Raw genomic sequence first — 23,519 nt, 5'->3', positions numbered from 1 at the left:
GCGTTCGATTTTCCCATGAATTTGAACCAATAAATACAGATATTCGTGTCGCACTAGCTAATAATCCATTTATCTGCAGAGATCCGACTGCTACCACCTCCGCAGATGTCGTGTGATCAAATTCAGTGTGGCTGTCGGCATGATCATCTTGCCAACAATATACAGCTTCGGTCACCCACTCGTGAACTTCCCGTTGCGGTCTACGGGCGAATATCCATGTTAGCGGCCTCGTGCCGACCTGGATCTGGAAATTCTGCATTAGGGTCCGTGCCACCAACTCTAATGTCGGGAGGCCTCCGCATCTACTTCCGACATCGATTGGGGAGGTCTTCCCCGCCCTTGCTTGTCTCACAAACTTTGGACTCCATCAAACATACAAGCAAACCGCGCGGAATTTTACCCATCTGTGGCTCTCGGCTTCCTTCACTAGGTAGCTCTCGGATTTCAAGGGGTGCGGTAAGCAAGTGGCTAACCTAGTTAGGGTCGGGTTAGTTCCCCCCCCCCACGGTCTTCCCTCTCAATTTATGGGGACTTGATTATTGCAAGTTCGTCTGAGAGCAGATACATAAACGGTCTCGATTCAGGCACCATGGTACAACCATTCATCCTTTGTCTGCACTCAAGTCTTGCTACTGTCTACTCTAAGACCCTGCCTTTCCAGTTTTAGCCATGACTATTCCCGAACTTACACGCTATGCCATCGTAGGCACGGGTGTCCGATCAGCCTTCTACTATAAAAGCATCATTCAAGATTTCAAAGACAATGCTAAGCTCGTTGGAATTTGCGACACGAATCAGACTCGTATGGATGCTGTCAATGACAATATTGTTGAGCTTGGCTCAACTCGCGTGCCTACATACAAGGCCGACAACTTCGACAGTATGGTTGCAGACCAGAAACCAGATGTTGTCATTGTCACCACGATCGACCGTTTTCACCATGTCTATTGTATCCGTGCAATGGAACTAGGCTGTGATGCTATCACTGAGAAGCCACTGACCATCGATGAGCAGAAGCTGCAGCTCATGATCGATGCCGAGAAACGGACAGGGAAGCGGATCCGCGTTCTTTTCAACTATCGCTATGCGCCTCACCACACCAAGGTCCGTGAGCTGATTGATTCTGGCGTCATCGGGGAGGTCTCAACTGTGCATATGGACTGGATCCTCGATTGCGCGCATGGATCAGACTTTATGCGCCGCTGGCACCGAGAGAAGGAGAACAGTGGAGGCATTCAAATGCACAAGTCAATCCATCACTTTGACTTGGTTCACTTCTGGCTGAACACTGAGCCGGAAACGGTCTATTGCGTCGGAGATCTTCGATTCTACGGAAAAGAGAACGCTCAGCGACGTGGAGAGAAGAATCTTGGAGAAAGATATCTCAACAACGAGGCCGCAAAGCACGATCCCTTTGCCTTTGATATTAGCAAGAGTGACCGGCTGAAGAAGCTCTACTTAGAAGCCGAGCATGAAGACGGCTACATCCGCGACCGAAACTGTTTTGGCGAGGGAATCACCATCGAAGATAACCTCTCCATGGTGATCACATACAAGAATCGAGCCGTCTTGACGTACAACACGTACGCGTATGCGCCGTGGGAGGGCTATCGCTGTGTCTTCAACGGGAGCAAAGGCCGACTCGAGATCAACGTCGTTGAAGGTGGCTACTCTCCTGGGGGCGATGATGTTCCCCGGTCCACCTCGTCCAAATATATTCAGGGCGGCGTTGAAAGGACTACCATCACAGTACACCCCTTGTTTGAAGATCCCTACGAGGTGCCAATCGTGAAAGGAGAAGGTGGTCATGGAGGTGGTGACCCAGTCTTGCTGCGGGATGTTCTTGTTGGCGATAAGGAGGACCAGTTCCACCGTGCCGCTTACATCCGGGACGGAGGCAACGCCGTTTTGGTAGGTGTTGGTGCCAATCATTCAATGAAGTCTGGAATGCCGGTCAAGGTGCAGGAGCTAGTTCGATGGTAGTGCTGCTGTGTGATGCTCGCTACAATCAGAGAAAGAAAGGAGACAAGCCTTATAGGCTATGAGAGGAAAGGTCTGTTATTTGGTTGGAGCGATTCTACTTGATCAGATTGACAAAAAAGTGCATGCTAGAGGCCATAGTAGCTCATTAACGCCAATTTTATCCCGTTGACCACTTTCATAAGATCTCAGACTCCAATTCACAACGAGGAATCTCGCGAAGAGAAGAGTGTATTCCAATGAACCCCTCCTCCCTCCAGGGAACTAGAGAAGAAGGAAGAGAAGATATAGAGACAGAGGGACGAAATAGAATAATATACATGAATAGTGGATCTAGTAGATAAAGAAAATTGGTCAAGTTTCACGCAAACCCAAACATTCAGTAAGAGGAGATTATCTAAAATCCTCGAGTAGGTGGCCACAACTGTATAAACCAGATGCTAAATTACCTGTTCTTAGAAGAACCAACAATTATCCCAAGTCGGTAGTTAGCAGCACCTATCAGTCCCAACACTGTGCCCCAGGCTAACTTACAGGGATCATCAAGTCATGTATGGAGTAAAGGAGACCAATTGCATTGGGCTAATTAAAAGATTCTTACATTTAGAGATCATTAGTTATGAGTGCTCCAACTATTAGCCGAATCTTCAGGAGACCCCAGCCTAGCAATGTTACCTACCGGTTATGTTTGGTGCATATCAAAGACTGGTGATTCCACGAAGCTTGTAACTCAAGGTACGAAGCCTTAGGGTCATTAGTCAGGCTGCTCAGGGAGCTGCTCCCTGAGCAGCTCAGGGCGGCGGGCGACTAACCCTGTGCTTCGGGAGAACCGACCACTTCCCGAGGCGACAGTTTTACCTCACCTAGATTATAGGTTCTGCATCTTAACTCTATTCCTTTTACTTCTCGCCGGCTTTGTTAACGATTTCTTGTCAAGATCCACAGTTTTTGGCCTAGACCATCTCTATCACCAACTTGATAAACAGGAATTACCAATCAAGAAAATTACCAATGCATCACTTAGGCTATCTATTTAACTCAAATATGCTTATTTCAATATTGGTAATAGCAACTCCAATCTGACAAATTGTGGATATCACGTACAAAAATATCTCGTGTATGTCTATGCCCTATGTAATGCTCATGTCTCATTCCAGCTTTATCAAATGTACATTGCCCGACTAAAATTGAGGTCTGGGTATCTCAATCGCATCGGTAGTCCGGCCGTAGGAGATTCCACCCAACCGACTAATCGGCTTGAGCACCTTGAGATCGACAACGCTGTGCTCCTCGTCGATGGCGTCCTCCCTCACCCAGAATCGAACACCCTCAATGATAGCCAGAACGCCCGTCTTCTTCCCGGGAGTAGTCCGGCTTTCAAACTCTTTGGTCTCAACAAGCGTGCCCTCGATCGCAAGGATCGACTCCTTCACACGGGCCGGCTTCACCACGGACGTGGGTGCTTGGTGCAGACCAGAGACCTCCCACTCGGAGTGGCCGTAGGGTGCGTTGATGGCGGTTGCATTGGCCGCCTCGACGAAATGCTCCGAGATGATGTTGATCACGCACTCCTTGGTCTCATTGAGGTTCTTCAACGTATCCTTGGCTTTCTCCAGAGATCCCACGAATCCAACAACGAACAGCGGAGGGTCATGATTGATGACCTGTGCATAGCTAAATGGCGCGAGGTTCGTTGTCTGTCCATCCATGGACTTGGTGCTAATCAGGGCGATTGGCCGGGGCACCATGCCCGAAATCAAAAGCTTGTAGTTGGATGCCACGGGGCGACCCTCGGCGTGTGGGTCGATCTCGACATGTTCCTTCTTCAGACTCTCACCGCCATCGTTGGCACCGTCCCCATTCGTCCACTCCGGGTTCGGGGGCTTGGAGAAGGTGACTTCGGCATCGCGGCGGAAATCCGGCCGGGCGGCTTGGGTCTTCGCGAAATCGGGACCGACTTTGAACATGGCGGGGGTCTGGCTCAGGGATCGCTTGGCTGTGAAGAGAAAACCAGAGGGATGGGGGAGGCTGAGGCGACTGAACCAACACCATGTCAGCTTTTGTTGCCCCAGGGCTCGAAACAGGGCGTTCATGCCTGTGGAGCGGCGTTGAAATAAAACGGGGTGATAAATCGAAAGGATTGCCTGGCGGTGTGTAGAGTACTTACAGCGGGTGCTTCCAAAAATTGCGGATGGTGAGTTCGGCGAGGGGGTAATAATGCATGGAGGTAGTTGCAGAAGCTCTTATCGCAATTCCTCCCAAACTCCCGGGCACACCGAGCGAATGTATTGCCACGGCGCATAGTGGGAATTGTTGCCACGGCCTAGCGGAGTACCCTCGTCAGACGTGCGTGGGGATAGTGGTGGACTGCCGACGCCCGGGCCGAACACTCACAACACCCACGACTCTCCAAGCGATATACCCGACGAGACAGGAGGAGAGCAAGGTTATTTCTCCGCAAGTCAACAAGGTTCAGGAAAACGGGTCCTAGGGTCTGCCAACATGCCAGCATCCCGATCCATCGGAGTCCGTGCCCTCTCGTCCATCATGATGTATATTGCCCGTACGCTGGGGTGCCTTCTAGAATTGTTCTCTGTCGCGCAAAGACGTGGAGACACCAGAATTGACCGGCTGGTCCGTGTGGACTGTCAATGGCGGGAAGTTTGTGGCCAACCCACCGGCCCCATGTTGGTGACGGAGCAGCCCCGGAGTCTGGACACTTTTGCGGAGAAGGTAGGCGATGTGGTGATCTCGAGGGCCAACCTCCCGATTCCCCGGCACTTGGTCTGCAGGAACAATCCAGCCGTCCTGAAGGTTGCCAGAAGGGATGCCACAGTCGTATGGATGGTCCATCGAGGCTGAAGTGAGACTGGAGCCTGACCCACCAGGGCAACAGTCCCATGACCGACAGAAATCATAGGTGGAATGGTCAACCAACAAACATGGGCGGTCAGGCCAGGCCCAACCCGCCGGGACAACTCTCGTGATTAGGCTAGTTATTGACCACTAACTTAGGTAACTAACTACGTACTTGCACTCGGTCCCCTCTTTGTGACTCTCTCTTTCTCTCCTCCCCTCCCCTCCCCGTCAACATCCCTCCCTGCCGAGCATTTTTGCCCGCATCCCTTCTCCATGATCGCCCTTCCCGACTCCCTGCGCTTCTCCCACGACCTCCCCTATCGCTTCATCTGCCCTGCCAACCTGTGGTAACCTAGAGCCCCTCAATGGGTCGTGATCACGGATGATCCTTTGCTCGCGATGAGCGCCCCTTCTTCCAAGAAGAAGGACGGCGGCATTGTTCCCCCTCCTCCTCCGAGACAGATCCGCTTTGTCGCAACCGACGGCCAACCGCAAACCAAACGCCGCCGAGTCAACGCCGCGTACGTTGCCCTATCATGGACGGGAGATACGGGTGCTAACATCCCTCAAGTTGTCTAACATGCCGTCGGCGCAAGATTCGATGTTCCGGTGAACAACCAGGTAGGATTGCGTGGAGATCCCTTGGATATACAGCCTGCTCACGGGTTGGCCACAGTGTGCAAAACATGCTCCGACTACAAACACGTCTGCCTCGGCTACAGCGAGTCCACCGCCCACCTACGATCGCAATCGGATTCCGCATCCCGCGCACCTCCCATAGCTGCCGCCCTTCGCGCGCAACATGATCCGAACAGCCAGCGCGCCTCGCGCGCCATCGAAAGCAGCTCCCCAGATCCTGCACCGATATTCATGCCTCCAATGACCCTTGACAAGTCACCCCGGATATCGAGTAAAGCGGAACTGAAGAACCTCTCCGGGGATACTTTGCTGCGCACGAACAAGGAGTCGGATTCCCAAGCGGCGGAAGACAGTCCAGAGAGTAGTCGCACTTCGATGAGCTCCAGCAATCGCACTCATGTTCCTTATTTTCGATATTTCGGACCTACCGCCATTGTCCCCGGTTTCAAACAGATGGTCGTCCAGGTTCGGGGTTCCCGCAAGAGCAATGCATCATTGTCCTCCGAGTCGCTTTCCCCTTTGCGGAGCCCTAAAGTGTCGGATACGGTGGTAGCACCTGTGGGCGGTGTAACAGACACTAATGAAAGCCGCGATGCCAATACGATCCCATTCTACGACAGTGATGATGCCCTTCCTGTCTCGAATCTGGTCTCCCATCTCTGTGATCTTTTCTTCGCTCATCTTGGATGTAACTTCCCCTTCCTACAACGGGAGAGGTTCCTCCAAGACCTCAAAGACAAGAGAGTCGATACCATGCTTGTGGATGCGGTCTGTTCCTTGGCTGCCCGATTTTCGCCTCATCCATTACTCGGTCCCCCGCAAGCTCAACCTATTGATCGATCTCAGCCGCCGCCTGATATCAACAAATGGGACCGCGGTCAACCTTTTGCCCACCGAGCGATGAGCGCACTCGTGGATTCTTTGTCATGTCCAACTCTATCTGCCGTTCAATCATGCTTGTTGCTGGCTTATGAACAGTTCGGATCCAACCATGACAGTGGCCTGTGGATGTATCTGGGCATCTCAATCCGGATGGCCCAAGATCTTGGATTGCAAAAATTTCAAGGATTAAAACACAATTATGGCTTGAGCGGCGTAACACCAAGCGAAGTTATGACGGGACAGGCCGGGAAACTGAGAGAAGATCAGTACGATGACTTCGAGGCTTCCCAAAATGCAGCAACGAGACCTCCTCCTGTGGATACTGAGCGCGCCAGAGAGCGGGAACGAGTGGACTCCTTTTGGAGCATTTTCTTCCTCGATCGAGTCATTTCGTCGGGGACTGGACGACCCGTAACGCTACGAGACGAGGATATCGAGTTACGCTTTCCCTTGCAGTCCGAATCACAGCTTCCAAACGGATGGCCTGCACCCTTTCCGCCCTTGATTCGTATAATCCATCTCTACGGTCGAGTGACGGATCTCATCAACGGCATTCAGGATGTCAATCACGTAACATCGGACACGCTCAAAAGGCTGGCAGGGATGGAAAGCGATCTGACCGGTATCTACCAGCGTCTGTCGCCGAAGCTTCATTTCAATGCAGCCAACTTCCAAGCCTATGTCAAGGCGAAAGAGGGGACTAACTTTATTCTTCTGCACTTTTGGTTCCACACGCTTATTGTCCTCCTTCACCAGCCGACGTTGTTGAACTCGTTTGGTGGTTCTATCCAACACTTGTATCCAAACAGTCGCGAGCTGTCGATGTCTTCCGCCAAAACCATCGCCGATATCTTGTCCTTTTCGGAACTAGTGGATGGGAAAAGTTTCATTGGCAATCCTTTTACCAGTCAGCCCATGTACATTGCAGCGTGCGCTTTTCTCATGGAGAGTGCCTACTATTCGTCGCCTTCCTCAAGATCGGGCTCACCGCCGCCCCAACCGTTGTTGGCCAACCAATCCAGTGGCTTTGTCATGCCAACCATGGAGTCGTCGTCAAATGGGACGGAACGAAAATCCACAGCCAAGCACATTTTGCTGGCCTCTGCCGCCAAAGAGAATTACCAACGATGCTACAAGGCGCTCAAGGCTTTGAATACATACTGGGAGGGAACCCGGTACATCTTGACCGTGCTCGACCAAAAAGCCAAAGGTAGCGTTGATCCCCTCCTTTACACGGCGGAGGATATGGAGAACGCCTCGGAGGACGCTCCTGTCCAGCCCTTCCCTCCGACTAGTTGGCGCCAGGCCAAGACTCCAGGGGATGCCGGAGTGGCTGACATTTCGACCGATGGGAAATGGTCACCGAAGATCGACCCCAGTCAGGGTAAGCACAAGAATTCCTTGATTCCTTGATGTCTCGCTGACTCTTGACAAGCAATTGGATGGGCCCTCACGGGAGCCACAAATTCTTCCCAACCCAATCTGAGTGTGCTGTATCAGATGCCTAACACTCAGGTTGAGTCCCCATCCAACAAGCCAACATTTTCATCGCAATATAGCCACACTTATCCGTCATTGCCGGTGCAGTCAAATGCCGGGGAAGGGTCGAGCACTTCCTATCCACGGACTATCACTTCTCGCACTCAAGACGAAGTCAGGACCCCACTTTGCACCGCAGATGCAAAGTACACCCAAGTTTCATCCGGCCCGATGAACAACACAGACTCGACATACTACCTCGGCATGAATCAATCCTACCCGGAATCAGGCTCTCGCACGTCTGCCGCAGCACAGTCACCCTACAACCAGCCTCTACCATCCTCTGGCCAGACACCAGCCTATAATTACCCATTACCTTCAGCCGCCAGCCAACAACCCGGCAGCAGCCACATGGGACCAAGAGGAACCGAACTCCACCATCCAAACATGAGTTCGCACGCAGGAGGCATGATGATCGAAAGCCACGAGGTGGATGTCAACGCCCTCCAACACCCCGACGCCTTCCCTTTCTCCAACGGCGAAATTCTGCCATGGCTCGAGTACCTGCCGCAGGACGTGCTCAGCTTTTTTGAGGAGCACCAGAATTATCCAATGATGAGCCCTGACAATTCCACGCCCCGGAACGCTCCGTGATGCTTTCTTTCATTTGTGTATATGTATTCTTTTGGCGAACTCTGCATTTACTCGTTCATATCTAGCGATTGGGTCGTTTTCGTTTCTTCTGTTCGTGTTTCGATCTCAGGATCTGGCAAGGGAGCTCTTTGGTTTTTCGGGCCAATTCTTTATTATTTAGATCGCCCTTCTTGGGATTTGGTTGTTGGGGGTGAGGTTTGCAAAAAATGGGACACATCTTCTGTTGTTGAATGTGAGCATCAGCATGTTTCCGTCTGATGACTATGGGCACATTTTACTTGGTTTATGACTTAGGTCTTGCCCTAATATAAATCAGTAACAAATATCTATTCAGCCCTTCTAAAAGTAATGTATCTTGTTCTTCTGTATCCGATCTATGGAATCTGCGTCGGAGTATACTACGCGGTCACGTGATACGCCTCCACTCAACCGCACCTCCGGGCTAAGACCGTTGAACCTGTCTGACTATTCCAGACATACACTGCTTCGTTTTACCAGAGGCTATAGCCGGCCGACATGACTACTGGAAAGCTGACCCAGGCCTGTGCATACTGCAACAGGAAAAAGGTATCCTTGAGCAGCCTCCTGATTGATCTATCTGCATATCACACCAACTAATCGAGGTTATAGATCAAGTGTGAATTTCCAGCAGATCAGAGCTCATGCCAGACATGTACAAGTCAAAGCATTGAGTGCATGTATGGAGCTATCCCCAATACGTCACATGAAATCACTGACCTCGCACCAGACGTCGGACAAGGAAAAGACCCCGACGGGCCGCTGATCATTCTTCCGCGAATAGACAGGACCTATCAGAAGATTTATTAAACCTGAGGAAATCTCCAAGGCGCATCTCAGGGCCTATTGAACTGCTCTCAGCCTCCGCAATGGAAGAGCAGACATTTCCGAGCTCTCGTCTTGTAACGCCGAATTCCCATAGTACGACCCAAAGAATACCTATCGGGTCAGAAACTACAGACGAAAACCAAAACCCAGAGTCAATTACTTATATCGGTCGATCACACTATATCGACCAAGACACTCTAATCGACGAGGACTCATCTCGCGCCTACCCATCCTACCAATCAAACGAGCTTACCGGACTCCGAGACTCCGTTCTGCACATGTTCAAAGCATTCGACCTCCCCCCACGATCCATCCGCCAAGCCCTCATCGACAACTTCCTCCAATTCTGCCATCCATGGACACCGATTCTCTCTCATGGCGAGCTGGATTTTGATTTCTCTGAAACAAAAAAGCATCCCTCGCTCCTGCTCATCCAGTCTTTATTTCTGGCTGCGAGTAGAGCATCGCCTTCACCTGGTGTTCTGGCTTTTGCAACACCGGAGCAATTCTACCAGCGGGCAAAAACGCTCTTTTTCGTTAATCATGAAGATAATCCGCTAGCGGTTATCAAAGCTACTATCATGCTGCAATGGTATACTCCCGATGGACCGGAGCATGTCTCCTATGATGCGGGAGAGTTTTGGCTTAAGACCGGTGTTGGGATTGCGTACCAGGTGGGCTTGCATAAGGATCCTGGGGAGGGGCGAAATGCCTCTATGAGAAGGCGGCTTTGGTGGAGCTTGGTGGTAAGAGCTGCTATTATAGTGTTACTTGGAAAGAGAGGTATTGACTAGTTATTTTATATTCAAAGGTCAGAGATATGCTCATGTCAGTTGCGCATGGTCGGCCGAGAGCTATCAACTTCGAAGATGTGAACGTCGCTCCTCTGTGTGCGGCCGACTTTGAGGACTGCTTACCTGGTGATGCCGAGTTATTCATACACTATGCGGATATCTGCTGCATCCTGGGGGATATTACAGAATCGTGTTCGCGGAATTCATTAACTAAATCGAAAAAGGAACACTATCAGAGCCAAATATTTCGCTGGCCTAGGGTCTTACCCACACACCTTCGAATCTCTCATCGCAACGCCAATAATGCAGACGAATACTCCCTCTGCGGATACGACCTCAACACGCGCCAACTACACATCCCATACTTCATCAGCCTAGCCATCCTCGGCCGTCCAAGCACAAGAAACACGATATCCGCGCAGGCTATTCTGGCGGCGTCTTTCGTTGCGGGGATTTTCCAGGAACTTCTCGTCCGCGACGATATCGGACACCTCGCTCCAATTTTTACACGCTATTGCGTCGCATCAAGCTTCTTCCTCGTGTCGCTACGTCCGATCCCTAAACTATGGGAAGCGTGTCAGCCCGATCTGGATGTCCTGCGCTTATGCCTGAAGGAACTCAGCAAGCGCTGGAAATCAGCAATCGGGGGGTCGAAAGCATTGGAATCGATACTCAATGCGCAACGACAAAATGCGACCCCGGCGATGAAAGACTTGTTGCCGCTCACTCGAGAGCAGCGGTTCTTCTTTGATGGGTTTCCGCTCGATCTTTGTCACATGTGGACGCCTTGTACGACATTCTATGAGGGGGCGACAGCGAAAACAGCTCAATCTTCGCAGTATGCACAGAATCATGAGCTTTTGGATTCGCCTCAAGGTCGCGGCGTTGAACCTATTGTCTCTACAATGCCGTTTACATCTGCTGACGAGGGAATAGAGGAAATTCTACCATTGGCAGATTTCTTAGTTAATGGGTTGGATAGTTGGCTTAGCGAGGACGCATGGGCTGCCTAACTAAATCCTGTACCATAATCAAAGAATTGTTAATCTAGTTCTGTCTGATTTAGAGCGAATCACTGACCTGCCCGCTTCGGCATTTGGGCACAGATTCCCGGATGCCGAGAGCGATGTGGGTCCGGGGTTTTCCACGGGGGGAAACCCCGAACGGAACATGACGATGGATCTGTGGTGTCAATTTGATCCAAGAACGTATTAAAGCTAGGGTGTCTACTGAGCCGTAGTAGTTGGCGGTCCAAATAATTCAAAACCGATTACTGATGGCGTTCCCCATGGCTCCTACACCGAACACAGATCGCATCCAGTTGGTTACTCCGCATGTTGGTCGCAATGTGCTACCCAATTGCCCGCTGTTCACCAAGTTGCTTCGATTTGCTCGGCGCAATCATATCGCGATAAGGGACAACATCCTACAAGTCGAGAAGTCGTACGGTGATCTCTTAGCAGATGTCTTAGCCTACCGGGCTTACCTGGAGTCGTCGTTGAGCAAGGATGTTTTACAGCGAATCGAGCGCAATGAGGAGGTTTATGTGGGAATCTTGGCTGCAGGTGGCTATGAGTTTACCGTTGGTATTCTCGCTGTCATTGCACTTGGGGCGGCAGTCGTGCCGATGAGTATGGTGATCCCCCAATCAATGAAAAAGAACAGCTATTTACCAAAGCAACAGCAACTCAGAATCCCGTTGCAGAGGGCGCATATTTCGTACAGAAAGCCCGGCAAGTAGCCATTGTGCACTCGTCTTCTGCGACCAAGCTTGCCCACTCAATCATGGCATATGTCAATGACCGTGGCAGTAATGTCCAATGCTTAAATATTCTGCCTCATCTGCCCAAGGAGTCCAACCTAACGCCCTACGACATCAGCATCTCATCTACCAGAAATTTAGATGGAAATGCTCCCGGGGTCGTCATATTCACATCCGGTACAACGGGAAAACCGAAAGGCTCCGTAATGCGTCGCTTATACATCGACGAAAACGCCACCGCCGTTGGAGACGGCTACGACATCGTCCCAACAGATGTGGGCCTGCATGTTCTCCCAGTGCATCATACAACTGGTCTGGGCACATCTTTCTTCGCCTTCCTGAACTTCGGCGCATGTATCGAGTTCAAAACAGACAGTTTTGATCCGGAGTGGATCTGGAACCGCTTCAAAGCAGGCGGAATCACTGTTTTCTCGGCTGTGCCGACGATATACATGCGATTGCAGTGGTATTTCGAAAAGCACATCGCTATCCTCCCCCCAGCAGAAAAAGCAGCGTATGTTGCCGCGGCGAGGAAGCTGCGTGCAGTGCTTTGTGGCTCGAGTGCTCTGTCGGCGTCCGTCCAGACTTTCTGGACGAATCTCCGGCAACAGCCTATTTTGGCTAGATATGGGGCATCCGAGCTCCCTGGTTGTATCAAGGTCAGCGCGGAGCCTGATCCCAATCTCCCTGTCGGCTCTATTGGCACCGTTATTCCTGGATTGGAAGTGAAGCTCACTGAAGGTGATCAAGGCGAGCTTCTGGTCAAGTCACCTTGGATGTTCTGCAAGTATGTAATTTAATTATTGATATGGAACGCTAGCTAACATAGAAAATAGATATTTGTACGACGACAAAGCTACGCTCGAAGCTCATGATGAACAAGGCTACTTTAAGACAGGCGACATCGCCCGTCGCGAGGGGCCCTACTACTTTATACTTGGCCGTGCAAGCGTCGACATCATCAAGTCAGGCGGATATAAGATCTCCGCTCTTGACATTGAACGCGAAATTCTCGAGCTGCCCTATGTATCTGAGGCTACGGTCGTGGGCGTTGCAGACGAAGAATTCGGTCAACGAGTTGCAGCTGCCGTGCTCCTAAAGGGAGAGCAGGGCTCAAAGGCCGGGTTCACCATTGATGATCTCCGGGAGGACCTAAGGCAGAAGCTGCCAGGTTACAAGCTGCCAACGGTGCTGAGGGTTGTAGATGCCGAACTGCCGAAAGGGCCGACAGGGAAAATTCAGAAAAAGATCCTAGGACCAAAGCTTTTCCCGGTACATGGTTGGAGGGAAAGCAAGGAGATTCAGGTGTGGGAGAAGAAGGTAGTTGCAAGGGCGAGCCTGTGATTAGGTACTCCCGTATGTTAGCATTCGCATGGACACTTTGCTCGAGTTTGTTTTGCGCCATCTGGCTAGAAAATACAAGCCCTGCTTTTTATTCAGATTGCGTACGCCCGAAAAAGAAGAGTTCGTGATGCACACCTATCTCAAAAGGCACTGGGAATATGGTTGGGGAACGCACCGAGAATATCCGGCGGAGGTATTTGCCGTACCTCAATTTCGGCGATTTCTGTAGATTCGGCGATTCTTCTCCACTTACGCGACCTGATTGTCCTAGTACAATTAAGATGGATGATCGATTCCACTTCATTTGATTTGCTCCGAACTTTCGGAATTTGTACGTTACTACCCCGCCATGTCGGAAAATCGGCGTTCATTACGAGCACCGGCTTTCCAGTCTGCACTTATCCTTAGCAAAACTTGTGGTGACTTAAAGGAGCGAATCTCAAAGCTGAATTTGAATTACCTCTATCTAACGCGATTTTCTCTGTTAACGCCCCGAAATGGATATCAGACGCCTGGGTTCTGATCTATCGCTCAAGAAGAGAAGAGGAATAATTGCGTGCGCCAGATGCCGGACAAGAAAGGTCCGGTGTAATGTCCAAAATGGCTTCCCCTGTCATAATTGCCAAACCGATAAAATTCCGTGCTCCATACCTGAGCCGAAACGCAAGAGATCACGATATCGCAAAGAGTGAGTAGCGAAAAACCGACTCAACTAAAATGGAGCTAACATACGGGCTACGAAACCAGAGCGTACAGGCTTTGGCAATCGAGCTGCGCGGAAAGTGCATACGAAGGTCCACTGGAAGGTACGGAGATGAGGCATCATCAGGCGAGTTCGCCTATGGCTTGTCCATCAAATCATCCGACAGTGTCAGCGCCACAGTACCCGGAGTGTTCCAACTCAATAATGACGCCTTCTGCCTCCTCAGAAAGCGTGGGAGTTGATGCTGATGAGCAAATCGCCGAGTGGATTCTCTCTTGTCCCATTTCTCTCGGCACAGAATTACCCGGGGATTTACTGTCTATTCTTATTTCTATCTCGACTGGTACCAGTGAATACCCTCAGAGGTCAACGCCGCCGGGGCCAACATTTCGGAAATGTTTGAAGCATATCGACAACGCTATAGCAGGCCAACCTACAGCACAACCTACAGCACAATCAGCAAAAGAAGGCCATGTTGAAGACTTGAACAAAATCAGCAATAATCTTCTGACCCTGTCTCAAAAGCTCTGCGACACATTGCGCTGCTCAGCAGATCTACATTGCTTATCGGAGGCTCCGAAATTTCCGGAAGCTCCGAAGGTGACCCAGGGAATTATTGAGAAAGGATGGTGCTCAGATGACAAGGCTGTCGAAAATAGCCAGTGGAATGCAAGTGAGTTTATTCTTCCATATGGTTTTGACTCCGTGATGGAGCTGTTGAGTTCGGAAACGACGTGAGATCAAAGAACCCGGAGGCGCATAGGCAGGCGGGTTTCTTCTTTTTTATCTTGAGGAATGTCCCTTTTGAGATACCTCGAACCCAAATTTTTTTCAGAATATATGAAGCTGCTTGGTAATATAACAATATACTGGAATATGCCGTACCAACCTTGGTGGTCATCTAGGGACAACCTTGGGAGGAGCAGCGATGCAGAAAGTAGACATATCATTGGCGTCTGCGTAATTGCCGGGGGTCGCCGCCCCACATTTATTGGCCGAGCCCCGGCGTTTGCATTCCCCGGACATTTCCCCAGATTTTCAATCGGAAGCCCCGGTTACATTGTCACAGGAGGGGGATGATATAAAGCATGCACATCTTGCCCGAGTTGGCGAGTGTCTCCCCTGTCCGAAATTCTGAGTGGCAAGATCCAGCTCTCAGGACCAGTACGACACCATGACTGTCGCTCCTCTCAGCTTCCTTGGCCAGCGCGGCTCGCGCCTGAAGGTTGCGATGGTCGTGTTGGTGGTGATGCCCAGTTTCTTGCTGTTTGGATACAATAACGGGTCTACCGGAGGAATCACTGAACTTCCATCATTTGTCTCTGTTCGTACAACCCTTTCCGGTTCTTCCGCCAGTCACTGACGAATCTTCAGCAATTCCCAGCTCTGGACACAGTGAACACAACGGGTGCGCAAGCATCGCATAACTCAGTTATACTTGGTATTTGAATCCGCGTATCTCCTGCAGCTTTCGCATTATCTAATACTTTTAGGTGTTGTTACGGCCTCCTACGACCTCGGCGCCGTCTGTGGAGCACTTTCGTGTATCGCATTCGGTGACAAGATCGGCCGCCGCCGATCCATCTTCTGGGGGTTGGTGCTCTCAGTAGTCGCTTTGGCCATCGAGTCATCCGCATTTGCTCTGTCACAGTTCATCATTGGAAGACTCTTGGTAGGGGGCGCCATTGGTATGATTTCCGCCAGCGTCCCTGTATGGCAGACGGAGTGCTCCACCACAGCGCACAGAGGAGCGTTCGTTATCATGGAAGGCATTTTTATCAGTGCAGGAGTGTCACTGCCAAATTGGGTCAACTTTGGCTTCTTCGCAGCTTGGTCAAATTCCGCCCAATGGCGCTCCACTATTGTCCTGCCAGTCGTCTTTTCTTTCTTCGCCATGGTGTTTTTGTTCCTCATGCCAGAAAGTCCCCGATGGCTTGCACGAAAGGGCAGAATGGATGAAGCTCGAGCAGTACTGGCCGCATTGATGGATCAGCCAACTGATAGCCACGAGGTGAATGCCGAGATGAATCATATCCACGCACAACTCGAGGCCACGCAGGGCAGTTTCAAGCTCTTCTTCAAAGGCAGTGACCAGCGCTATATCCATCGCACCATTATTGCTGGCATCGCACAAAGCATGACACAATGGTGCGGCTGCTCTGCGCTCATCTTCTACACTTCGACGGTGTTCAGCGGTCTGGGCTTCACCGGCACTCCCGTTCGCTTGCTTAGCGCAGGCCTAGTGACCTCCTTTACTCTTTCAGCATGCATTCCTTTATTTACAGTGGACCGCGTTGGAAGACGTATTCTCTTCATGATCAGTGCCGGGGGTATGGCCATTTCAATGGCCGTATTGGCCGGCACAAGTGGCAAGATGAACCTGGCCCCGGTTTCGACAACTTTCTTTTTCCTCTACGCATGCTTTTACGCCCAAGGGTTCCTTGGCCTGCCCTTTTTATACGCGGGTGAAATTGCGACTATCCGAATGCGCACTCCGATCGTGGCTGTCGCTGTGACAGGACAGTGGCTGGGTCAGTTTGTCGTAGGCCAGATTACGCCACCGGGGACTACAAACCTGAAAAACCGGTACTGGATTATTTATGCTGTTCTCAACGCCGTCTTTGTTCCCATCGTCTATTTCTTCTTTCCAGAGACAAGCGGAAGGTCTCTGGAAGAGATTGATGATATCTTCCAGCGGTCGAACACATGGAATTTGGTCAGGAATGCGAAATCCATGCCGAAGGATAGGGATCTTGACGTGGTTGATCTGGAGAAGAAGTATGCCCGTGGCTCTACGACACCAGACAAAGAAAACTCCCTCGATGAGATTGAGAGTTATGTGGGTGCCTGATTGGGCGTTGCGTAAAGAGTTTCTGGGGATACTGTAAATAATTAGGCTTGAATAATTCTTCTTTACATTTCTTCGCAATGATACGTTTCGCAACATATGTAGCTGACAGATGGCACAGCAGGGTGGAGACTGAGTCTGGAAATGGGATATACTAGTATTGTATCTTCTTCTCTACCAGGATTCTGGGACTGTACTCAAAGCTTATGCCGCTTTGCGCCTGTCCTCATCTTCTCAAACTCCTTCTGCGGAATACCCTGGACCTGTCTATCAAGACCTTCGAACAACTCCAGCACATTCTGTTCATCCATCTCCCGATTCTGCCGATGCCGAATTAAAGCCTTGATCCGCAACATACTAGATCCGACCAGATGCGGACCCATCTTGTCATTGATATCTTTCAAAACAGCCTCCAAGAATCCCTCCTGTGGGAGAATGTGATTTACAAAACCCACCGCGCGCAATTCCTCTGCAGGTATCTTCCGGCTTTGGATCAAGGCTTCGCTCGCTTTCGAAATACCCATCCGTTGCACAAATCCATAGCTTGCTCCACCCTCTGCCACTAGACCCAGGCTGCTAAATGGCGTCATCACGAACGCGGTAGGAACTGAATAGATAAAATCGGAGAATGAGATCAAAGCTGCGGCGAGACCGACGGCTGGCCCGTTCAAAGCCGTCACTAGAATCTTCGGGTGCGTGTGAAATGCGCGGGTGATATTGAGATTATTAGCGACTGTGTTTTGAAGCCCATGACGGAAGATGTCGGTTCCTGGTGGAGTGGCTCGTGAAATGGAGACATCGGCTCCCCTGGAGAGGAACTGTGAGTAGAACTGAATAGCAGTGCCAGATTCTAACAAGGACTTACGCTGAGAAATACCTCCCAGCACCCACCAGAACCGTAATCAGTACCTCATCGTGAGTAGCGATTTCGCGAAGGTACTTGGCGATTTGATAGAATCCATCTTTGCTTTGCGCATTGAGCTTCTTCGGGTTATTGAGAGTAATGATGGCAACAGGGCCACGGTATTCAAGAAGGACCGTGTCTGCCATGTTGAAAAATGGTGAAACTGAATGTCTAGTTACAGTGTGAGAATTGGAGGTGGTCACGCATGCGGGGATATTTATTGCGTTGTAGTAGATCGTGGAGTCGGCGACCAGCTCGGCAATGCCAAGAACTGATGCCGGCGTTTCGGTGATTAGCCTTGCGCGTTTTAAGGAACAGGTTATCTGGTTTCTATAACAAAGTGCTGCCAGACAATATCTGTGGGAAAAGGGGAAACCACAGCAATACTCAATCAGTAGTTGTGCCAGTTTATTAAGACGCCAGATGCCAATCAATGCGGTGCATTTTCGTCACCGCTAGCAATTCCACCCAACTTCACGAGTACTTCACATTAAGCTATAGACATTCTTTAGACAAATAGAGAATTTTGGGTTCATCAGTATTTATCCAATTTAATCCACTTGCAACACATCCATAGATAGCAACAGTTTACGTTGGTGATTGTTCGGAATGTATAGTTCTCACGGTTGCCCCGACGACGGGATGGTGGAAGCTTGTCAACAACGGCGAACGTGGGATCGTCCGATCGCCTTGTTGTCCGACAGCCACCCTCGTGGACTCAACTGCCGTCTCCCATGGCGAGATTGAACGACGACTCGCGTCGGGACTCGTCCTGCACGTCGGATCCCGCACATCGCGACGCCGATTCCGCCGGCGAAGACACCGGGCCCGAGTCCGAAAACAATTCCTCTGCATCATCCACGCGTCAGTCAGCAAGCGACATCTTCGGCCGCAACATGGACGAGGAACTGGAACAGATGAAATCAACAACTTCCAGTCGCTCGTCCCTGTCTTCAGGGCCAACATCCGTCGTCGTTCATACCCTCGACGACCTGAAATCTGCGCATTCAATGGATCCCCACGAAAAAGTCTCCCTATACACCACCCACGAAAATGACGAAGCAGTATTTGGTGGCTTCGGAAGTCCACCACGATCTATACACGCCCTTCGTACGCGCGAAGCTGCTTTCCGCAAACCGAGCTCTGTGCGGGCAATGCAGATGCACACAGAGGACGAAGCGGATGAGGACGACTACTTGACACCCCCGAGACGCCGCCCAGGTTTTCGTTCGCCTGGCTCCTCACCGCTGAAACGCTCGCCGTACTATTCCCCCAGTTCATCTCCGAACAAGCACAAGGTTCAAAAGGAATACCCACTCGTGCTCCTTCATTGCAATTTGCTATCACCCTCCCTTCCCATACCCGGCGCGGCTGAACCTCATTATAACAAACTTCTTGCCGAGGTCCTCCCGCCACCGTATTGGAAGCGATGGCAGCGACTGCAGGAGAAAGTTGGATCCGGTATACTACGTGATCGGGGTGTGCTGATTACCCACCCGGAGGATATGTATGATTTGTTGGAGGAACGGTTACTGGAATCTTTGGAGCTACGACGCTCTAGGCTGCACAATGGCCACTTTCTGGGCGGCGATGATGGAAATTCGGACTCGGAGGAAGATCTCTCGGACAGGGAAGAGAGTGAGACGGATGGTGAGCAGGGCGAGGAGTGTCCCGACTGTGGAGGCCGGTTTTTGCGGCATGCAGACGAGAACCGCAAATGGGAGATCAAAGTATTCGCAGCAAATGGCTTGATGCGTGCTGACGCTTGGGCAACTGCTTGGAAGGAGATGGAGAAAGTCGATGTCGAGGTCGGGCTCTGGTTGCCGCCAGACGTTCGCCGAGAGTTGGAGAGAAGACTGTCACAGGAACGGACAACGATCTTCGACAAGGTTGACTCACAGGTATCTGTCAGGAGTGATACGAAGCTCCAGGGCACCGACGGTCTACACCTACCTGTTTCGCAACATCTCCGAACGCCCAGCAATACAAGCACCTTCCTATCCGGCTTTTCGCCATCACACCTTTCAGCCCCTCAATCCCGACCAGACTCCAGAGCGTCGAGTAGCCAAGTCAGCAAACAGCCTGAGATTGCCTTGCAGACGCTTATCATCAACTATATTCGCGTGCTAGCAAGCGACAGACGAAATGTTGCCCTTTTTGTGCTGAGTATTCTTGTGGCCTTTCTTTCCATAGGTTCTTGGCAGCAACAACCTACGCCGTATTCCAATATGCGGCCATTCCCCCACGACGTGTTTGAGCCGGCCTCGGTGTCAAGTGTTAGCGTTATGCAGTCTTCAATCTCTTCAGCAAGCATTGCTGCCACCGATGGCAGTACGATTTCTAGCCCGCTGACTGGCGTCCTGGTAGCCGAGACAATGATACCGGCTATTAAAGAGGAGGTTGTTTCTTTGTCAGGCTCGGCCGAGTTTTCAGTGTCAACAGGCGAGTCTGAGGAGACATCACCAGAACGGGCTCTTTTGGATGAAGTTCAATCTGGCATATCGGAAAGTGTGGAAGAACTATATTGATACAGTTCGGCTCAGGGAGGAACTGGCATTTCAAAGAGGTGGATGTTCTCTTCTTTGCTCTTACGACGGAACGATATAAGGCGATATGGAAGGATCGGGTATTTATGTTTATTCTGGTTTTGTGCTTTAGCCATTTGCCTCCTTTCTGTGTCGATCGATGTTAACTTCAAGCTTATTTTGAATATCCATGTTTGTTTTTAATCTTCACCATTATCCGCGGAGTCTTTCGAAATGAACTCTTTAGTTGTTAGCTGTTTTTGTATAGCACAAACATGTTTTGAAAATTCTGCTCTCTCTTTTAGATATTATTCAAAGTGACATTAACATTTTTCCTCATATATGTCTAGACAAGTGTTTGCAGGCAGCTGAGAGAGCGCTAGAGGTAGATTCCGAGGAAGAGAAGGACTCCCACGAAGATTAACCTAAGATATCTGTTTACAGCTCAGTTAAACGACGTATCGAAATTCATGGACAGAGAGGCTCCTCGGGTTCTAGAAATATCTCAACTTCAGAGCGCCAGTAAGATGTCCGAGTGCTCATGTTCTATCGGCTGATATCGAGCACTATCGCTGAACCAGTCTACTCTCCTAACGGCCTTTACTCAAATTCATCATATCGCCTTGCAGTAACAAATGAGTCATTGTTAATTATCATAGAATCTTATTACTCACCATCCAATCCAAACATGATGTGACCAAACATGGTGTGAGTCGGTTTCCCGGCTGTTCAGTAGTACCATATACCATTCCCAGATTTCACCCACCTAATCATATCCTTCACCCTATACACATACCCTCAAGAGGCTTCAGATTCATCCAGCCTATACTCCAAAGGGATAACAGGCCAGTGATCAACCCCATCCAAAATCGCCAGGACCATACCTCCACTCTGATGCATCTGGATATGGCAATGCATCAAAAACGCCCCGGGGTTAACAACCTGGTACCTGATAGCCAACCAGGTTGGCTCATTCAGCGGGAGAGGCGTGGGGGATGTATCTCTGTACTGCGGAGTCTTGAGATTGAATGAGTCCGGGATAAACTGCATTGCCTCTGCAACTGACGAGTAGTTGAAAGTACCATTGCCCTGGCCGATGACAAAGTGTTTGTTGGAATGCTTGTGAATTGGATGCCGAGGCTGGCCAAGTGTGGTGACCTGCAGAATAAAGTCGATCCAGGTATTGTTCTTGGTGCGGATGTACAGATCAGACGGGATGGAGGACTGGTTGAAGAGAAGGGGCTGTGACTCTTCATATTCTATATTGAAGGATTGATGGGCCATTTTCCAGACGTATGAGGCGTTGGTCTGGGCGATGTTGAGGATGAACGTTGCAGCTACATCGGTGGAAGGCACTATAACGGGGAAAGGCACGACTTGGCTCTCATCGAAGAGAATTGTCTCCTCGGTGGCATTTATGCCTGCAGGTGTGATCCACGGGTTGGACGGCCGGTGCAGCTTGTTTGCAGCCTCGTAGTGCATTGTCGCTGTGACGTTGAGAATCTGGTTCGCGCTTGCGCTGGCCACTCGGATTGTGTAGTCGCCCGCTGGTTTGTTCAGTGGAATCATCACTGAGTATCTGTTGGCGTTGGGGACGATGACGGCGTCGGCGAGCTGAGGCTCGATGTAGCGTCCGTCAATGGCGTAGACGTACATCTCGTGCTCGTCCACGGAAAAAATCATCTCCAGGACACCGGCGGAGCTAGTCAAGTCCCAGCTTACATACTGAGCAGCTGGATTGACATTGAATAGCGCATGTGAGGCTTCAGTTGGTACACAGCCATAAAACATGCCCGGTAGTAGAGCGCTATAGTTGTGAGGGTAAGCGCCCTGTGCGGCGACCAGATCAGGAGGAAAACAACTAAAGACTTCCGTTAGCGTGAAGTTTCTCTCTCCTCTCAACAATCAGACTAAAACTCACCCCAGGTCTGTCAAGGTCTCGTTCCCCAGAAACGGTTGCAGTCCCGTTTTGTTGACGAAGGAAGCAATCTCAGCCTGCGAGAAACACGTCACAGAGCCCATTCCATTGATCAAAAGCGCATTTGCACAGAGCGCATCAACTCCAGAGGCTTCTTCAGCACTCCAGATTTGCTCTGATGTATACCGCTTCCAATCAGACAGCATGATTGGGGATGTGTTCTTTTCCGCCTCCAGCATAGCCTTGAGGTCAGTCGAGCTATTGCTGATAAGATCAAATGGCCTCTCCACCGAACTGGCAGGGGTAATATAAATTGGTCCATAAAGACCATCATCAATCTGACCGCGGTGGTGGGCATGGTAGAAGTAAGCACCGTACTGATCTGCGGTCCATTGGTAGAGGAATGAGCTGCCTTGTTCAATTGGTCTCTGGGACACACCAGGGGTGCCGTCAGACCACGGTGTGCCACGCTGCTCGATTCCTGTAGTGAGGATTTCTGTGTAAGTAAACAAGCTCATAAATATATCAAAGAAGCCAGTCTTACCGTGGAAATGCACAGTTACCGAGAATGGGCAGTCATTTTGAACATAAAACTCGACACTGTCACCCTGGTTCAAAGACAATCGGGGGGCAGGAAATTGGCCATTAGTATGAATCATCGGCCTAGTGATGCCCGCAACTGTTCGATTTTCCCATGTCAAGGTGATGGCAAAGTACCTGGTGGCAGCAGACGCCCAGCGTGCAAGGCATACGGCCACGATCAGGAACCAACTGCCAAAAGAGATCTTCATGATGAGCCACTCAAGATGCTTTGATTGCAGTTCAGCCAGACCAAAGACTTGAACAAGTAGAACTCTTTTTGGATCATAGCTGATTTATATATTGTCCAGCGCAGCCCCGGGAGGGAGTCAATGCCGGCATACAGCCCATTCCGACTCAGACTAGGGATCCTTGGGTGCACGATCATACATGGTACAGGAGACAAGCAGTATCTGTCTGCTGATGAGATTTTGCAGATAGTAAAAATAAGGGTCCTTCCAGCGGGTGAAGTCGGGAATCGGGCACTCTGCAAATAGGCAGCGGTCCGCCGGCTGAACCAGTTCATGCGAGCCCGACATATAGTGTCGGGATTGTGCGTCTAGGTCTGCCACGAGACCAACCATGATACAGATCCAGATTCAGGGCGCTGGAAGGACCACTACTAACTCGTACCGAAGCCTTACTCCGGCAAAAGGGCGATCCACAGGTTCCAGATCTTAGGGTGTCGCAAGATCGATCTTGGGGTGAATTGTGTCCCGATTCAAATGGCCCTGCATTGTGATAAATAGGAAGGGGCTCAGCCAATGAGGCGTGACCCCTTTGTTGACGAGAACCCCTGCGAT

At 50.6% G+C, this 23,519-nt stretch overlaps 12 protein-coding genes across 12 annotated transcripts; 7 read left to right on the top strand and 5 right to left on the bottom strand.

Annotated features, from left to right (window-relative positions):
- Positions 1-669: 669 nt before the first annotated feature.
- Positions 670-1,983, top strand: N7510_001420 (Gfo/Idh/MocA family protein; the record flags this gene model as incomplete). The annotated part of the gene is made up of 1 exon (XM_056973347.1): positions 670-1,983. The coding sequence occupies one exon, from the start codon at positions 670-672 to the stop codon at positions 1,981-1,983; it is 1,314 nt and encodes a 437-aa protein (XP_056838464.1).
- A 1,178-nt stretch (positions 1,984-3,161) lies between these two features.
- On the bottom strand, positions 3,162-3,947 carry N7510_001419 (flavin reductase family protein; the record flags this gene model as incomplete). The annotated part of the gene is made up of 1 exon (XM_056973346.1): positions 3,162-3,947. One exon carries the CDS (start codon positions 3,945-3,947, stop codon positions 3,162-3,164), a length of 786 nt encoding a protein of 261 aa, XP_056838463.1.
- Positions 3,948-4,201: 254 nt separating this feature from the next.
- N7510_001418 (uncharacterized protein) lies at positions 4,202-4,471 on the top strand (the record flags this gene model as incomplete). The annotated part of the gene is made up of 1 exon (XM_056973345.1): positions 4,202-4,471. One exon carries the CDS (start codon positions 4,202-4,204, stop codon positions 4,469-4,471), a length of 270 nt encoding a protein of 89 aa, XP_056838462.1.
- Positions 4,472-4,560: 89 nt separating this feature from the next.
- On the bottom strand, positions 4,561-4,833 carry N7510_001417 (uncharacterized protein; the record flags this gene model as incomplete). Its single annotated transcript, XM_056973344.1, has 1 exon — positions 4,561-4,833. The coding sequence occupies one exon, from the start codon at positions 4,831-4,833 to the stop codon at positions 4,561-4,563; it is 273 nt and encodes a 90-aa protein (XP_056838461.1).
- Positions 4,834-5,238: 405 nt separating this feature from the next.
- On the top strand, positions 5,239-8,493 carry N7510_001416 (fungal specific transcription factor domain-containing protein; the record flags this gene model as incomplete). Its single annotated transcript, XM_056973343.1, has 3 exons — positions 5,239-5,360; positions 5,436-7,744; positions 7,796-8,493. The coding sequence occupies 3 exons, from the start codon at positions 5,239-5,241 to the stop codon at positions 8,491-8,493; spliced, it is 3,129 nt and encodes a 1,042-aa protein (XP_056838460.1).
- Positions 8,494-9,299: 806 nt separating this feature from the next.
- N7510_001415 (uncharacterized protein) lies at positions 9,300-11,146 on the top strand (the record flags this gene model as incomplete). Its single annotated transcript, XM_056973342.1, has 2 exons — positions 9,300-10,085; positions 10,151-11,146. Coding segments are annotated over 2 exons (1,782 nt in total), but the record flags the coding sequence as incomplete, so codon positions are not given.
- Positions 11,147-11,409: 263 nt separating this feature from the next.
- Positions 11,410-13,239, top strand: N7510_001414 (uncharacterized protein; the record flags this gene model as incomplete). Its single annotated transcript, XM_056973341.1, has 3 exons — positions 11,410-11,764; positions 11,818-12,682; positions 12,732-13,239. The coding sequence occupies 3 exons, from the start codon at positions 11,410-11,412 to the stop codon at positions 13,237-13,239; spliced, it is 1,728 nt and encodes a 575-aa protein (XP_056838458.1).
- Positions 13,240-14,146: 907 nt separating this feature from the next.
- On the top strand, positions 14,147-14,680 carry N7510_001413 (uncharacterized protein; the record flags this gene model as incomplete). The annotated part of the gene is made up of 1 exon (XM_056973340.1): positions 14,147-14,680. One exon carries the CDS (start codon positions 14,147-14,149, stop codon positions 14,678-14,680), a length of 534 nt encoding a protein of 177 aa, XP_056838457.1.
- A 2,307-nt stretch (positions 14,681-16,987) lies between these two features.
- On the bottom strand, positions 16,988-17,840 carry N7510_001412 (enoyl-CoA hydratase/isomerase family protein; the record flags this gene model as incomplete). Its single annotated transcript, XM_056973339.1, has 2 exons — positions 16,988-17,597; positions 17,656-17,840. The coding sequence occupies 2 exons, from the start codon at positions 17,838-17,840 to the stop codon at positions 16,988-16,990; spliced, it is 795 nt and encodes a 264-aa protein (XP_056838456.1).
- Positions 17,841-18,428: 588 nt separating this feature from the next.
- On the top strand, positions 18,429-20,222 carry N7510_001411 (uncharacterized protein; the record flags this gene model as incomplete). The annotated part of the gene is made up of 1 exon (XM_056973338.1): positions 18,429-20,222. One exon carries the CDS (start codon positions 18,429-18,431, stop codon positions 20,220-20,222), a length of 1,794 nt encoding a protein of 597 aa, XP_056838455.1.
- A 795-nt stretch (positions 20,223-21,017) lies between these two features.
- N7510_001410 (multicopper oxidase) lies at positions 21,018-22,928 on the bottom strand (the record flags this gene model as incomplete). The annotated part of the gene is made up of 3 exons (XM_056973337.1): positions 21,018-22,080; positions 22,141-22,633; positions 22,682-22,928. 3 exons carry the CDS (start codon positions 22,926-22,928, stop codon positions 21,018-21,020), a joined length of 1,803 nt encoding a protein of 600 aa, XP_056838454.1.
- Positions 22,929-23,078: 150 nt separating this feature from the next.
- On the bottom strand, positions 23,079-23,300 carry N7510_001409 (uncharacterized protein; the record flags this gene model as incomplete). The annotated part of the gene is made up of 1 exon (XM_056973336.1): positions 23,079-23,300. One exon carries the CDS (start codon positions 23,298-23,300, stop codon positions 23,079-23,081), a length of 222 nt encoding a protein of 73 aa, XP_056838453.1.
- Positions 23,301-23,519: the final 219 nt, after the last annotated feature.

Source organism: Penicillium lagena (genome assembly GCF_028827675.1).
Source record: "Penicillium lagena strain IBT 129212 chromosome Unknown utg000001l_segment0_segment0, whole genome shotgun sequence".
NCBI classification, from domain to species: Eukaryota; Fungi; Ascomycota; class Eurotiomycetes; order Eurotiales; family Aspergillaceae; genus Penicillium; species Penicillium lagena.
Note: the sequence above shows the minus strand (reverse complement) of the source record. Positions and strands in the feature narration are given on the sequence as shown.